Source organism: Drosophila willistoni (genome assembly GCF_018902025.1).
Source record: "Drosophila willistoni isolate 14030-0811.24 chromosome XR unlocalized genomic scaffold, UCI_dwil_1.1 Seg41, whole genome shotgun sequence".
Lineage (NCBI taxonomy): Eukaryota > Metazoa > Arthropoda > Insecta > Diptera > Drosophilidae > Drosophila > Drosophila willistoni.
In genome coordinates, this window is record NW_025814058.1 from 1041660 (window position 1) to 1057834 (window position 16175).

At 35.5% G+C, this 16175-nt stretch overlaps 1 protein-coding gene across 4 annotated transcripts in view; it reads right to left on the bottom strand.

Annotated features, from left to right (window-relative positions):
* The window catches only part of LOC6642906 (transcription factor AP-2-epsilon), a 47685-nt gene that overhangs the window by 6454 nt on the left and 25056 nt on the right, over nt 1–16175 (bottom strand). For 2 of the 4 annotated variants that reach the window (XM_015178268.3, XM_015178265.3), the window contains exon 1: nt 13693–14021. The exons of the other annotated variants lie outside the window; for them this stretch is intronic. In XM_015178268.3, the coding sequence (XP_015033754.1) occupies nt 13693–13749 (57 nt within the window). In that variant the 5' untranslated portion in view covers nt 13750–14021. Of the gene's footprint in view, nt 1–13692; nt 14022–16175 lie in introns of those variants that run through there. 4 annotated transcript variants of the gene reach the window in all.

Consider the following 16175-nt stretch of genomic DNA (forward strand, 5'->3'; position numbering starts at 1 on the left):
AAGACTTATTCATAGTTTCTGTGCCTAATTCGCTCAGCTGAAGTAAGGCGGTCGGTTTAGGCGCCAAAAAAACAAACGAGCAAAAAAAAAAAAATTAAATTCGTCTTAAATCAAAATTTTATTTTGAGCGAGAAGCAATGAAAACATTTTGTAATAAAAATTTGCGGCAAGGTTCTCGTTTTGATTCTTCGCCTTGGGCGCCAAAATAACTGGCGACGGCTTTGAGCGGTGTTCTCTTTCATATTAAGCTCTAGTTGTAGACAATCTGTTGATATCGGATCAGTACTTTGATCTAAAATGATTGGATTCTAAGCTAAATTGTCTGCTATAGTATTTATTTAAGCTTTTGAAATTAAACTTGTTCCGAAAGACACACACAAACTCAGTCTTGTCAAAGAATGCAAAGCGAATTCTATGTGATATAGTAAAGAGGATTTAGTCTTATTTAGATTTATTTGAGTTTTACCTGAACCTGGATTACAGCTGGCATATCCACATAAGCTAAAGTCATGTTATCATACTTGAGTGCACTTTTTAATTGGAGTACGCGGGTGTGGTCTACTATATATCTCTATACATATATCTCAATTCAACACACACACACACACACCGTGATGGAATAGCTTTTAAAAAACACTTCTTTTTTTTTAAATATTAGATTTAGTTATTTTTTTGTTTTCGTAAACGTTACACAGTGTGTACGATATTTGATTTCCGAAATCCAAATTGGCAGTTAGTTACGGTGGAGGGGCTCCGCTCCACTCAATCAGCAAGTATTTCTACCGCAAGAAATTGCCAAAAATATAAAAATAAAAAAAAGAGAATCACAAAAATAAATTATAGAACTTTTGGCCCGACCCGTCGGCAGCGACATCAGTCTGCGAAAGACGACTACGAAATGAAAACTAGTCCCAGCAGTATGCCAAATAGGCAGCAGCCATCAGCATCAGCAGCAGCAGCAGCCATGGCCATGGCCATTGCCGCAGCGCCGGCAACGGCAACGGCAACGACGACGACGTACAACGGTCCAAAGAAGAAGCTGTGGCGCGCAGCTGGCTTCGCTTCGTCGTCGGCAGAGAAATTCGCCACCGTTAAACATTCGTTGGGGGGTTCTTTGTTGGTTTTTTTTTTTTTGAACTTCTTTTCGCGCCGACAAGGATATGCTTGTGTATGGGTGAGTATTTTTGATATTGTATTGTTATTTGTTATAGTTAGTTGCATTTAAAATAAAAAAAAAAGACACTGACCTGCCCATCAGTGGACTAGGACCAGGACCCCCGTTTCGCCTGTCATCAATAATACATATGCATATTTTAAATACGTGTGTGTGAGGACATACGAGAAAAAATGAAGTCAGTAGAACTACTGAAACGAACGCTTCACCGACTTTGCTTTACCATGCGCTAAGTAAAAGAAAAATAACTATTTCAAATTCAAAAGACTAAAGTTAGTAGGTCACACAAGCACTTTGGCGCGTCTAGCGGTCAGTTTTGCCAGTTTGGTTGTTTTAGTGAAAAAGTTTCTAAGTGGAACTTGGCTATTTTAAATGCGATTTTTATAAAATTTGGCGAGCCTATACAATTTAATAACAAATTTTAGTGTCTTAAGTTTGAATAAGTTACTTTTAATATTTCGGGAAAAAATTTGCCTTTTTTTAACAAATTTGATAAGCCTTAAAAAATGTTCACAATTTCGTAGCTTTCGTTCGTACAGCACTAAAGAAAATAAGATTTATTCCATCCAAAACGAAAGGACGTGGTTACTTGGACTCGACTAATGATGCTGATCAAGAATGGATGTCTATATACCCTAAATAGACATCTAGAACGTGTTCTTCTGCGTGTTACTTATGTACATTTTGGCGATTTTAATATATCACTTTACTCTATAGGTGCATGGTATACAAAATATCGACAATGTAAAGCTCAATAGGTTGCTGCTGAAGCTGTGTGTAAGAAGCCAAAGGGCTCTTAATGGGAGTTTTTGTTAACAGTGGAAAAAAAAAGAAACTCTGCCAACTTGTATGCGTAATTTTGTGTGTGTGTGTGTGTGACCAAATAAATATACAAATTGTTACAGTAAGTCGTCAGTCAGTGGGCAAGGCTGAAAGGGTTGATCGCTAAATGGCATTCAGTTCGCGACACACGTTATGGTTCTGTATGTGTGTGTGTGTGTGTTTGTGTGTGTGTGTGGGCATGGATGGGCAACAAGAACCGTTAAGCGACACTGGCTGTGAATAGGTATCGATATCTTAAGCCATTCTAACATCCTTTTCCAGTGGCATGTGCTTAGAAAATCCAGGATGTGAAGTCAATGTAAGATTTAAATGATAATAATGTGATATTGTATGGTTTTTGGATATCCATTATACATGATTGCCAAATTTAACAATAGGACAAATGCTCTCCACACACACACACACACACGCACACACACACATCACATACAACATGATATACATTTACTTACATATGCGAAACTAAGTTACAATGTATAAAAGGCATTAAGACTATTAAGTCATACTCATACATGTATGTATTTGGGCAATAACGATGGGCGGTCGGTCGGTCATTCCTTTTTACCTGGTTTAATTCCTTCTTCATTTGGCCTGGCGAAATGCGAAAAATGGAATGACAGTAATTTGACACAAAACGTTGAGGTTGAAGGTTTCACAATTTCAACAAGTTTATTTAAATTCCTTATGGTTTTTTTTTGCACTCTCTTTCCCATTTTTTGTTGTTGTTTGTGTTTTCGCTGTGTTTCTCAATGGCATTGCATTGTGATCCAAATAAGGGAGACATTGGATGACGGCTTGTGGTACTATCTTCGGTTTTTAGTTTAGTTTATTTAGAGTTATTAGGAATTCCCATTAATAGAACGAAAGACAGAGCGAAAGAGGGTCGTCGTGGGGGAGACACACACACACACACACATTATGAATGTTGCACACACTAACAATTACTCCAATAAGTTTCAATTGTCTTTATACAAAATTGTATTTGAGTTTGTTTTTGCTAAAAGTGCTTAGTGGAAAAAGAAGAAGTTGGAGAAACTATTCAAGAATTAAGCTACTAACTCTGTCCGTCCGTTTGTATGTCTAAATATTCCCGTAAGGTAAGGTAAGGTAAGGTATCGTTGGATCAACCTGAATGTCTAAAAATTCTAAGAGATCTGGAGTCGACATTGTGTAGAAATACATACATATGGTTAGTTTGGTTGGCCCTCGCGAACACAGAACGTGGAAATTACGAATTGGGCACGACTTTATTGTGGCTTAATAAATTAAAATAATTTTGATTGATTACTTTGGATTATCTTGTCATTTGCCAGCATCAAATAGAATATTTAACGATACAGATAAACCGGTTCTACTCTCTTGTTGTTTTGTCTGAGTTTTTCGGCTTTGGCCTTCTGTGTTGTGTTTTATTTTATTTTTTTTCTTTCTGTTTTTTCTTCAGTTTTTTTTTTTTGGGTATTTGGTGGTTTTCTTTTTCTTCCCAGAAGATTTCGTGCAACCTCTCTGAAAAATTCGCGTTTTGACTTTGATCAACGCCAAAGCGCGCCTCACACACTAACACGGACTTTAACTGTTCGACATATTTTTTTTCAGTTTTTTTTTTTTCGTTGCTTTTAGCCAAAGCAAAGAGTCAGCAAAACATGTAAATATGATTCGTCGATTTGAAGCGGATTTACTGGCCTCATCTCGTTACCATCAGCAACAACGACAAATCGATAAAATGTCACATCACCATAAGACAGGCAGAAAGACAGATAGTCAGATCGAACTATAGGAAGAATATAATAAAGTTTTTGTTTTTGTTTTTAGAAATTACATTTTGTTATTTCAATATTATGACAACATTTCTACTAAACAATCGATTTGCTGTAGTCAATAGGAAGAATTAAATTTGCTAATACATCCGACAAGATATTCATATGCCATTCATTTATCTATCTAGTACTTGTATAGATCATAGATCAGACATTCAATCCCTCAGTCAGTCAGGCAGGCAGGCAGGCAGGCAGTCAGTCAGTCAGCCATTCAGTGAAGTCGAGTTGGTTCTTGGTTGGTCAAAGCTTTTGACCCTTTGGCAGCGTGCGTTTATTGGTGCCATGTTTCTACATTTGCTTTATGCTGTTATTATTTATTTATTTCGACTTTTTTTTTTCTTTGCCTTTTTTCGATTTTTTTTTTTTGTATTATTAGTATTTCAAGTTTTCAATCACATGAGATTCTGAATTGTACGCTTTTGTTTATTATTATTGTCCGTCGTGAATATGCTGAAATGTTGAATTTACACTGGTGGTCAATACTCCCGTGGCGTAATTCAGAATAAAGATAAATAAATTATAAAGGTTCGAATGGTTTCTTAGCTTAGGTTGACTATCTGGTTTTTTTTTTTTTCTTCTCGGCTTGATTTTGAAGGCACACAGGCACAGGTAGATAGACAGACAGTACAGTTGGAAGCTGTTGAGCAGGTCGAAATAGTTTCACCTCAAGTGTGTGCACAACGACACTCATACATTTCGTACAGACATACATAAAACTACATACATATGTACATAGGTTTTTGTACATATATGTTTTATATGTACATTGTATGCGTACTTCACTCGGTATTCTAATGAAATGTTATCCACTTGCGAATGATCAATTGTCATTAAAAGATCTTTGACTCCAAAATCAGGGTTCTCATTTCCAAGCGAACCTTTTACAATTAGACACCAGACCACGGTGCGAACTTGTTGGATTTGCATAATGATTTGGCCCACAAAATAACAATTGCCAAGTGGAACCCTCTAATCGTCTACTCATTTAGCCCTATATATTTTTAACTGATTATATCTACATAATGCCTAGAAAAGACTTTAAATATATTGGGTTCTCAATTTAATTGAAATTAATCTTAAATGGAATTTTATAAAATCATAAAAATAAAAACTATAATTCCTTTAACGTAATACATATTTGTATATATCTTTTGATCACTTCACTTAGTATTTAGTTCTTTGTAATGATCTAAAGGTATTCTCAAATTAGTTAAGCTTACACTTAGTATGAGTCGTCTCAAATAAATTCATTTTTAGACAACTAAGAATGTGAAATACATCAACTTTTATTGACTCTTTTATTGACTAATTCTATTGGCTATTATTAGTAGGCTAACGATCTTAGTTATCTTTAAGCCAACAAAGTTATGTCTGTATATGTTTGTATGTAAATCCACTTGTAGAGCAGCTATTAGATAGTTTGTAAGTAACGTCACGTCATAATTATGCTAAACAAATAGTAAAAGATATGTTTAATCATATATTTATTGTCTATTAAAATAAATTTGCAGAATTTTACATAATCTTAGGCAAATAAGTAACTAATACGAATAAACATCTATAATAATTTCGCAAGCAAGTTTTTTTTTATCTAACAAAAAATTGATGAGGTAATAGATTGAAGGTATTACTTTGTAAACTAACCAATTAGTTACTGTTTACTGGCTTTGAAGTAATTGCATCTGCATTTTTGACGGAAATGCCTTTATGTATTTTGAGGATTTTCCATTTTTTTGCTCACTTTTTATGAAGCGACTAAACAAATTACCCAAATTCTCTTAATAAACTAATTGCCAAGTAACTACATATTCTATATATAGATTGGCTTTGAGTCCACATAAAACCCACATCAAGTCTATGTAAATAAGCTATTTATCTATATTATAGAAATTCTTGAATGGCGTCAAGAATATCTTGAATATATTAACTAACATTTGTAGATTTGTAATGATTCCATGAGCTTTTTTTTTTATTGATTATGAAAACATAGCTTAAGAGATATTCAGGTATTTTATACCGCATGTACATTCAAATATAATATTTATTACACTTTACTAGCAATAATCAGACTACGGATGGGGGTACTTTAAGGTGATATTGAACTCAAGGCACAAAATGTCCTAAAAACATGTTTTATAAAGAAGTAAACCCATGAGTTCGACTCTTGATTGCTTGGAAATCGTAATTGAAAATTCAGGATACTACCGATACTACATATATTACGAAACTAATGTTCCCGCAAAATCCCGCAAAGTCGATTTGAATATATGACAAAATACAATATTAACGGTATTAAATAATGGGAAATTTATACCTTTTTTTTTTTTAATTCCATGAGCCGATCTCTTTTAAGTTTGAAGCAATCTATAGAAGCATATATATTAACTTGGGCTACAAATACGTTGAAGAGATTTGTTTAGCTTGGGCGGGTAAGAATTTCTTTATAAGAAAATGTTTTCTTCTATTTTATATCATGCTCGCAAATGATGCTGTTAAATTAACAGAGTTCAAATGTTACATTAACAGGGCCCGTTAATTTAAACAAAAGCAGATGGCGTTTTCCAACAAGCGAAAAGCGCCATCTATCAGCATTTGAATACAACACTTATTTCTTTAAAAAAGACAAAAGGAACTAAATTATGTTGTAGGTGTAGTTAACGTTTATCCAATCTATTGGCTCAGCAGAAGCAGCAAAATGTAAATCTTTTAATTATAAAGAGTTCAGAATTACCATTTTTTATTTCACACAAAAGAATTTACTTTCAAGTTTCAGTTATTTTCTTTAGAGAATTTTCAAAAGTACATATACATATATAATGGTAACTTTTCTTTAAAGAATTTTTCAAAGGTTTCATTTATTAAACTTCGCAAGTCCTAAACTTCAAATAAAAATAGCGTATCTAAATTTTGAAGTAGCTGTAGTAGTTTTTAAATTATAATCTTGAATTCTTTTTCGAAATTCCAAAATACATTATTGTTATATGTATGTATATCTTTACACAAATATATTTATGGCTTAACAAAAGTATAGTCTAAAGACTTTCATAAATAATTTAAGTTTTCTGATAATACTTTAATGTTTCAAGTTATTTTTGCCAATAAATGGCCGTTGATTTATTCAACAAAGCGAGCAAAGTTTGGTTTTAAAATGTCAATACTTGTAGTACTCCAAGGCTTCAAGACTCAATTCCTTAATGTTTATCTAAAGCTCTAAAATCTATCTATAATGTAACGATCAAGCTATAGAAAAATATGCCAGGACAGGGAAAAAGATTTGCTTATGCCATTTAAACATTTTCTAAGAAAAATCTTTCTAAAACTTGGCAATTTTTCACATTTTTATTTATATCGATCTGCATTGATTGCAGTTTGTTAATCAATATTAGATATTATTTTGTGAAAGTAAAAACTTGCTGTTCAAAGTACCAAAACATTTACAAGTAACTGAGAGTGGGCGTGTGCTTTGGATTTAAGAGTACTTGGCTTCTGATTGGTCAAAAGGAGAAATTGTTTGTCTGTCGATCCCTCCCCCTCTATATATATACATATAACTTGACTAGACCTCTATCATTCGGTTATAGGGTGTAAGCGCAGGAGGGGACATCTGAAAAGTAATTGAACTGGCCCAGTTTACCTCGTCGCTGGCAGCTCTAAAAGTTCCAGGCACCTGTGCCAATCAGTTTTATCTTGCTGAGAGTTGTGAATCAAATTTTATAATTCACATTATACAAATTTTTGGCTGTATTTTTCAATGGTTTAACTTTTAATATATATTTTCAGGGAAAGTTAAAGTTGAAAATTGTTAGTAAAAGTTAAAAACAGAAAAAAAAAACACAAACTAAACTTAATTGACTAGATCTGTTACAAAAATGTGAGAAGGAACTTTAAGAATTATTGAATTCTGATCTTAGTTTTGATTTTGACTGAACAAGATGAAAATTGAAACGGAATCTCAAGCAAAACTAAAACTCGATTACTAAATCGATTAAAAAAGACTAAAACTCTATTCACAATCGATTGTTTTAGATTTGTTTAATTTTGAAAAGACTTTGCTATATACATAGCTCAACATGCGAATATATTGCAAGAATCCATACATTATATATTGTCAGCGAAGGCTTTTTTTAAATGCTTCAAAATAAATAAACTATAGAATAAGTGCACAGAAGACAAGATAAGAATTGATTGAGTCTAACACCGACGGACTACTCTATGTTTATATTTAAGTCATCGCGTACTTAAATCAGAAACGCAACGCTTTAAATTATTTCTATAGCTCTTCCAAATACATAAAGCTGCAATTTTAACACTAAAAAAAAAAAAAAAAAATCGAAAAGAAAACGATGAAGCTGGCTTTTCGTTAAGTAGGCGGAGTTCATCATTGCATCATGGCTTTGTTGAGGAAAGCACAACATTTTAATCGGTTTAAGGATGCTGGAAACTAACTAAACTATAAATTTCGTTTGGCATGAGTGAATATAAAAGAGAAATATATTTGTTCTCTTAACTTGGTGATAAGTCGTAAATAAATCATAAGTCATCAACACTCTACACCCTTTTCCTGGCTGCCATTTAGCAATGCACTTTTCGGTCTTCAGAATCGAGATGGAATGATGAATGAGAATGGCTATATACATATATGTATATACATATAAGGATGTTATGTTTGTAATGGATTTGCCATTCTATTTAGGTCAGAGCTAAAAATTGGTTATTAGTTAAGTTTTACTTAAGTTTAGAAATTGGAAAGTTCGATTCTCTGACATTTTGAAAGTAAATTACATTAAATCTTTGCGAATCTTTATCATTATAACTGTCTAAATAGATAGAATAGAATAAAAGTGTAAATATATTAAAAAGACCTCAAAATAAATGTAAATTTATCTATTTTGCCTTTGCCCTGCTGGATGATTTTTGGGTGAAGGACCCAAGTCAGTGAGTAAGTAAGTAACTAAAATGCAAGAGCAGAGAGTGCGACAAAGAGGAAGAGGGAGGGGGCTTGCTACTAACTAACATCTCACGTCCACATTCCTCGCCAATGACGTAAGAAATTTTGAATGGTTAAACAGTAGCTGTGTGTTTGGGCAAAAATCACCACCGATCGTCGCTACTGCCATTATTTTCAAAATTACTGCTTCAAATCATTCCACTTAACTGAAAATGTTTTTACCTTTTTTTTTTCTTTCTCTCTCGCTCTGATTGTGACTGCACCTTTTTTGGAGGGGAGAGAGCAGCGCCAAAATTGAAGGCTGAGGGTCTCCAATTAGCCAACATATACGCACACACACACACACACACACACACAAATATACATATAAATAAATATAATACTTGAGAGGGAGAGAACAAGCCCTGACACAGAGAGGGAACATTTTATAATATTTTATTTGATCGTCGTTTCAGGATGCTTTTAATTGCATTACAAATGAAGACAACTGTGGCCGATTATGCAAGAGGTTTCGAAATTAATATGGTGTTGAGATTTCTGTGTGTGTGTGTTTGGGGGGAAATCAAACTTTAAAAAAAAAGAATGTAAATTAAAATTTAATTCAAATATATAAAGTGAAACACCGGTGAGGAAGTGAATGAAAACAAGTTAAAAGGATGAAGTAGGAAAGACAAGGAGGTCGGCTGGGAGGCATCACATCATGACCATCTTCATCAACCAGAGCCGGTGCCGGTGCCATTGCCGGTCAGTGTCGGTGTGAATCTGATTCAGAATCTGCATTTCTTATTTGCTGGACGTCCGGTGCTGCAGCTGGATATGCCGGATGGGCTATAAATTAAACGAATTCAAGATGAAGCGTCCAAACTCCAAATATAATATACATAACAACAATGGAAATGCTCGGAGAACGATAATCGATTTTTGTTTATTACGATCCTGCTATACTCAACAGATACTGGATATACTGGCTATGGCTACGCACGCGCTCGCGCTTCTCTTCTCATAAAAGAAAAAAAAAGCAAGGCTTCCCTTGTTCGCCTCTTGAACCCACACAATCATCATGACGGAGCTTACGATGACGATGGAGCAAACACTCACACACACACAGGCATACAACCGCCCTTTAATGAAGTAGTAAAACTCATTCATAAATGTAATCAACATGAGCCTGGTTTGTCCATGCCCAGCTCTCTTACTCTCTCTGTCTCTGTCTCTATCTCTGTATCTCTTTCTGTGTCTCGTTTGAAGAAGGGAATGCGACCAAGTTTAGGCTGAACTAGCCAACATATGTGTTGTATGTACTTATGACGAATAGAAGAATCCCAAAAGACTCAGTCAACAGCAGTCGAGGCGGCAGGGAACTCAACCATCGACATCAAGCCAAAAGAGCACCAGCCCCATCCACAGGCATCCACAGCCCAAGTTAAAGCCCAAGCCCATGCCCAATGCCCCATCCACCAAATTCATGCCCATGCCCCACACTTAACCACGAACGAATTGCAGTCTGAAAGTCCGGTTGCCATCTCAGTGCTTGGGTGCTGGGTGCTTGGGTGCTTGGTTCTTCCGATTGCCCTGTACCTTGTGCTGCGCTTTGCCACGAGCCTAACACACGCCGTTCAAAAGATCGTCTGGGGAGTTTTTGGGCTCCAACACCGACCGACCGACCGAGCGGCCGACACTTGCCGTCGCCTGGCCAGATTGTGGCCGTGTTATGAGCATTTACATTTATCTTGCATTTCAATTTAGTTTTTGTTTGGACTTTTTAATTTCCTCTTTGCAAATGAAATCAATTTGAATGCCATGCTGCACTTTTTTCTCCTTTTTTTTTTTTTTGAACCGCTCACAAATCTAAATGAATGCATCGCATCCTTTGGATATTATTAAGATTTTTGCATACGTTGTAATAAGTGAAGAACACGAAATCATTTCATTTTCATTTCCGTATATGCATAAATATTTAAATAACTTTCAAAGAGAAGAAGAAGAGAGACGATTGTGGAAGATAAGGCCGTTAATTGGTAATCAATTCGATGAATCTTATGTTGTCGAAACAGAGAAAATGCTTTAGTTAACACAAAAGTAATACACATATTGATTAAAAGGAATCTAAACTACTCTCCAACATTAGTAAAACCATTTAGTGCCTACTAAGAGTTAAAATCGCTTTTCATTTTCATCTAAAGGATCATCGTCTTTATTTTTTGAATGATTGATGGCAACTATGCACATTGCAATCAATCTGATTGATAGACAATTCGAAACTAGATCGTATTATACAATCGGCCGTGGCCATATGTATGTCTACATATGTATATCCTTGCTGTTGTCTCTCTGTCGTCACAGGCATTATGGGGCAGCCGCAGCCAGACTATATAATTAAGACAAATTCATGAAGCGTTCGCTCTCTATAAATGCATATATACATATATGTATTGTATGTTTAGTGGTTTTTGCCAACTGCCAATGCAAACTGTGCGGTGGGAATTTTTCAGCCAAGACAGTATGGAATTCTTTTTTTTTTCTCGGCTTTTTTTTTTCTCTTTTTGTTGGTCAAAAATGCCAGCTCCGCACGCAAATTGGCGCTGCGTTGCGCTTCAATCTCATAAATTATTTTGGCAACGCATCACGCAAATGTCTCAGTGGCTTTTACCTGATTTAGACCAGGTATTCAAGTTCCAAAGCTAATGCCACCACCACCAGCACCACCACCACTACCACTACCACTACCAAAACAACAACAACACACTGGACAGTGAAAACTGGACATACCCATTTCAATGGTGAACGACCATGCATGATGATGATTTTTGTGGGCGATGACTTCTGCTCTGCCTCTTAGTTGTGTTTTTGTTTTGATCTTTGGCCCTTGCCCCGTAAATTGCCCTATTTTTTGATCGGGGATCAAACAAAGTTCTTGGAAGACTTGAAACACCATATAATTTTGCTAATTGAATGGGGGAGCTCGCATACCCACGCATTGTCAGCATTTCCCCCCGCAAAAAAACAAGGAAAAAAGATGTAGGACTCCTCTACTAATGGAACGATATTTAGGGATAGAGGGACGATCAATAAAGATCCTTTTGTTTTTTCTAAAGGGTTCACATGAAACTCAAAGTTCAATGCCGTCTATAACTATCGTAGATACATTTGTTTTTGATGGGCAAGTGCTATTCGGATATGATTTTAACTAATTGACCCAATAAATGTGTCGCATTCGAAATTAATAATAAGAAAAATAAAGCCTTTAATGCATTGCACAATTGAGTTTATCACAATTATCAAGATTTAATGATTTGAACGATGATATCCGAATTCTTACGGAAGATCCCTGTTTGAACTAATGGACAAGTCATAGATTCGGTCGTTAATTTGCTCAAGTTTATTTTATGTGATGAATTATGTCTATCATAATTATATTTATTCGCTTGAACAGGCTTATTCTTCTGCTTTCTCTAGACGGAAGTAATCAACAGAGTTGTCTCCTGGTTATTATTGTAATCCTCTTAAACTCTGTTGATATCCATAAACATCACTGATCTTGTGGAAGACTTTTCTTTCTTTCCAAGTTATCAAAATATTGTTAAGAGTTTATATCTTGCATCTTTGTCTAATGCACTAATTGAGCAGGCTATACGAATTAAATGGTTTGAGAAGTCAAAAGTAGAAGACAAACAATTAATAATTACAATGACAGAATTTATTTTATGCGAAAAATAGTAAAACCTTTTAATCAAGACCAAAAACTAATTCTTACGATTCGTGGAAAATGGATTTATGTTCGCCTGGTTTAATCCTTAAGCTAACGAGATTTTCTTCAAAGTTTTAAACCTTTAATAGAAGGTTAGGAGCCTTGAGGGTTTAGCTTTGAGGTTTATTACACCAAAAATCATTGGAAAAAGGCAAAGCCCGCTTATCTAGGACTTTATGAAATGTTACGGTTAGGACTAATAGTCAATTTAAGGTAAGGTTAAGTGAGGTTTAATAATATCCTTGAATCCCAACGCAAAACTAACTACTTTAGCGTTTAAGACAAATACAAAAATATAGATATAACTACCTATTAATTGTATTTGCATTCTGTAAATTTCAAAATCTTGTTGATACATTCCTCTTATTGACTAAAAATATGTTCCATCTCAAGTTGAAATTGACGTTAGGAGGAATAGGATTGTTTTTTAAAATTGGTCCCATCGCAAAAGGAACAGAAGAAGAAGGAACTAAAGTTATAAGCCTGGTTTTAAACTGATAAACAATTTGATAGACGCCCAAATTTGAACTGATTGAAGGAGGTCTTGTCTTTAAGTAACCCATTTTAGTGTTTGTTGTTATGTCTTATGTGTATTTTATTTAAATTGATCATTAACTCGGGCAGTAGAAGAGACTGGCTGAATGGCTGGTTGGATGGATGGATGGACTGACTCGTATTGGTATTGGTATTGGTATTGGGGTATGGTAATCAATCTGTGATGAACGCAGGTAATGTTCACTTAGTTAAGGACAGGCAATTTCCCTAAGTGCTTGCGTGCCAGAAGAGCGCTTCAAGATATTTTTGTGTCAATCAGAAATCACAGAGTTGCATTTGATCGGTCGATCGGTTGGTCGATCCCATGGTCGATGGTGCGGGATGGTTCAATATCTGATTTTTTTTTTGTTGTGCAGCGTTGGATACGTTAATTTTTTTGGCTGACAGGTAATTGGCATGGAATACGCCATTTCGCACACACGCACAGTTCACAATTGTTCAACACAGAGAGCAAACGAAAAAAAAATTTAATTAAAAAAAATGTAAAAAAAACGGATATAAAATAAGCAACAAAACAAACGATATCCGAGATAATATATAGTTGATTGATTATTTGTATTGGGATTTTGCGTTGATTTTTTATTTGTTTTTTTGGCGGTCTTAATCTTACCATCATAAATTTCTGATCCTCAAACTGATGATCGTTGGTGCGATGTAAAATATGCATTGTTGCTTTTGTTGTTGTTGTTGTTGTATGTTTTTTAGTTCTTAGTCCAAAAGGTTAATTAGAATTATGTTGAAATCATAGAGGCTGAGTCATAGGGCGCGCTGCGTTTCGTATTTAGTTAAGGATTCGATTTAGTTAGTTAATATAAAGGTGAAATGCACACACACACACAAACACACGCACGCACACACACTCTGACCCGGCTGGATAGTCTAAGACAGGCAAAAACAGGTACACAACAAACACACTAAATAGATATTGAAAATTGATTTTACTTTCTTTTGGTTTTTTGTTTTGTATAATTTTTATTCTTTTTCTTTTTTGTTTTGTTTTGATTTGATTGGCACTTTGTAAGGCAACTTTGAGTGTTGTTTTCTTGATGTTCAAATTGTGTTTTGTTGTATTTGTTGTTTTACATATGATTGAATATTGAATATATATATATGTATATATATATTTTTTTAATATTTTGACAGGCAACTTCAGCAAGTGCGTTTAGCAAGTGTTGTAGAGTAGAACTGGTGGGTGATTAGGTAGTACGAGTAGTAAATAGTAGTAGTAATAGTTGTTGTTGTTGTTGTTTTAGTAGATTTGATTGGTTGATTGGTTTTTATTGTTGGTTAATTTATTTATTGATTGGTTGGTTGTTTGCTTGGTTTTGTTATTCCTGTTGTTGTTGTTGTTGTAGTTAATTATTATTGTTTTGAAGCAAAAAAAAAAGAAACCCAATATAGTTGCAATATATATTTGTGTAGTTGCGCGCGATCGTAATCGGTCGTTTTAAATATCGAACAATACAGCAAAGAATTCTGTCAATTAAAACGAAAGACCCGCAAACAAAATTCTGCCTTTGCAGCCACAGACGACGGTAGTTCTCGACTGAAACGAAATTTTCTGGTTGGACGTAAAAACCTTCGGGGGATGTACGCGATGCTGCCTTGCTGCCGTTGCTGCTGCTGCCTGCTGCTGTCGATGCTGCTGTTTTTCACACAAACACACACACACACACCCAGGCACACACACACACACACTGACCCAACATACACAGACGCCCCCCGTTTCTATACATGCAAACCATAACCATTCATACAAGCATACATATATACCTTGTTTGTATGTGCCCATCCATGTATATGCATTTATATGTATGTGTGTGTGTGTGTGTGTATGTGAGGGATTACAACTACATGCAAGCAACTCCACAAGAGATTTGGTTTGCTTCACTGTCACTCCCAAAAGGCATGTTTTGGGGCGCCCCCCCATCTCTTAAAACCAAAGGAAGAGCAAAGCTTCATGGATGCTGAAGAGAGCGAGAGTATCAGGTAAACAGTTACCGCACAGTTGGTAGATTCCAAAGAGAGGCCAGTCAAACAGTCAAAGAGAACGAGAATTGACCAAAAGAGAGTAACAGCAGCAGCAGTTATATCTGTAGCTCTGTATCTGTATCTTTAGCAGCAGCAGCAGCAGTTACCAATACCACTGCAGCGTATGTGTGTTCGTGTGTGTGTGTATCTGAACCTGAGTTGGTAGTTGGAAACGAGGCGCATGTAGCAGCAACAACTACAGCCATTTATATTTTCGGAAACCACGCCCCATAAGCTGGCTACTAGACAATGGGCCGAACCGAACCCAGAGGCTGCGGCATCGCGTCGGCAGCACAGCCTCCGTGTGTATAGATGTAAAGGCACACACACGCACACACGAACACACACATGCAAACCTATGTATAGTTGTGTTTGTATGTAGGCGTGTGTACATATACAGGGAGATAGACACAAATACATAGATAGCCAAAAACGAAGCAAAAGCTGAGGCTGACTCTGACTGAATACAACCAAAAAACAGGGGTTGGTATTATTATTTCGGAAAACTGAGGGTTGGCAACGTCGTAACCATGCTGCTGCTCTGCTCTGCTCTGCTCCTCATGCTGCTGCTACTCGCTCCTGCCCTCGGGGTTGTTACGTGTGCTACTGGGAAAATTCAGGCATTGGACGGTTGGCCACAAAAATATTGCCAGTGGTACGTGCCTACCGCTTGCGCTTCGGGTTCTATTCGATATATTCGTATATACACACACATACACATGCACATACATACACACGTACAATATAATCTTACCCCAAACGTATATATACAAATACATATTTACTCAGTATATACTTACACGCTTATATATATATGGATGTATCTTTATGTATCCGAGTCTATTATATATACAAGTGTAAGTAGTTAGTTAATATACATAATTTAACTAAAGTTTTGATGATTTCCCACAATTTAAGCAATCCAAATGACGCTTTAAGCCACTTCAAGAGCCAATAACAATAAGTAATTTTTGCACAGTTTCTCTCTATGGTAAATAATAATAATAATAATATACCTACTTATATGTTATACATATAGAAAAAAGCCTCCCCAAATCATTT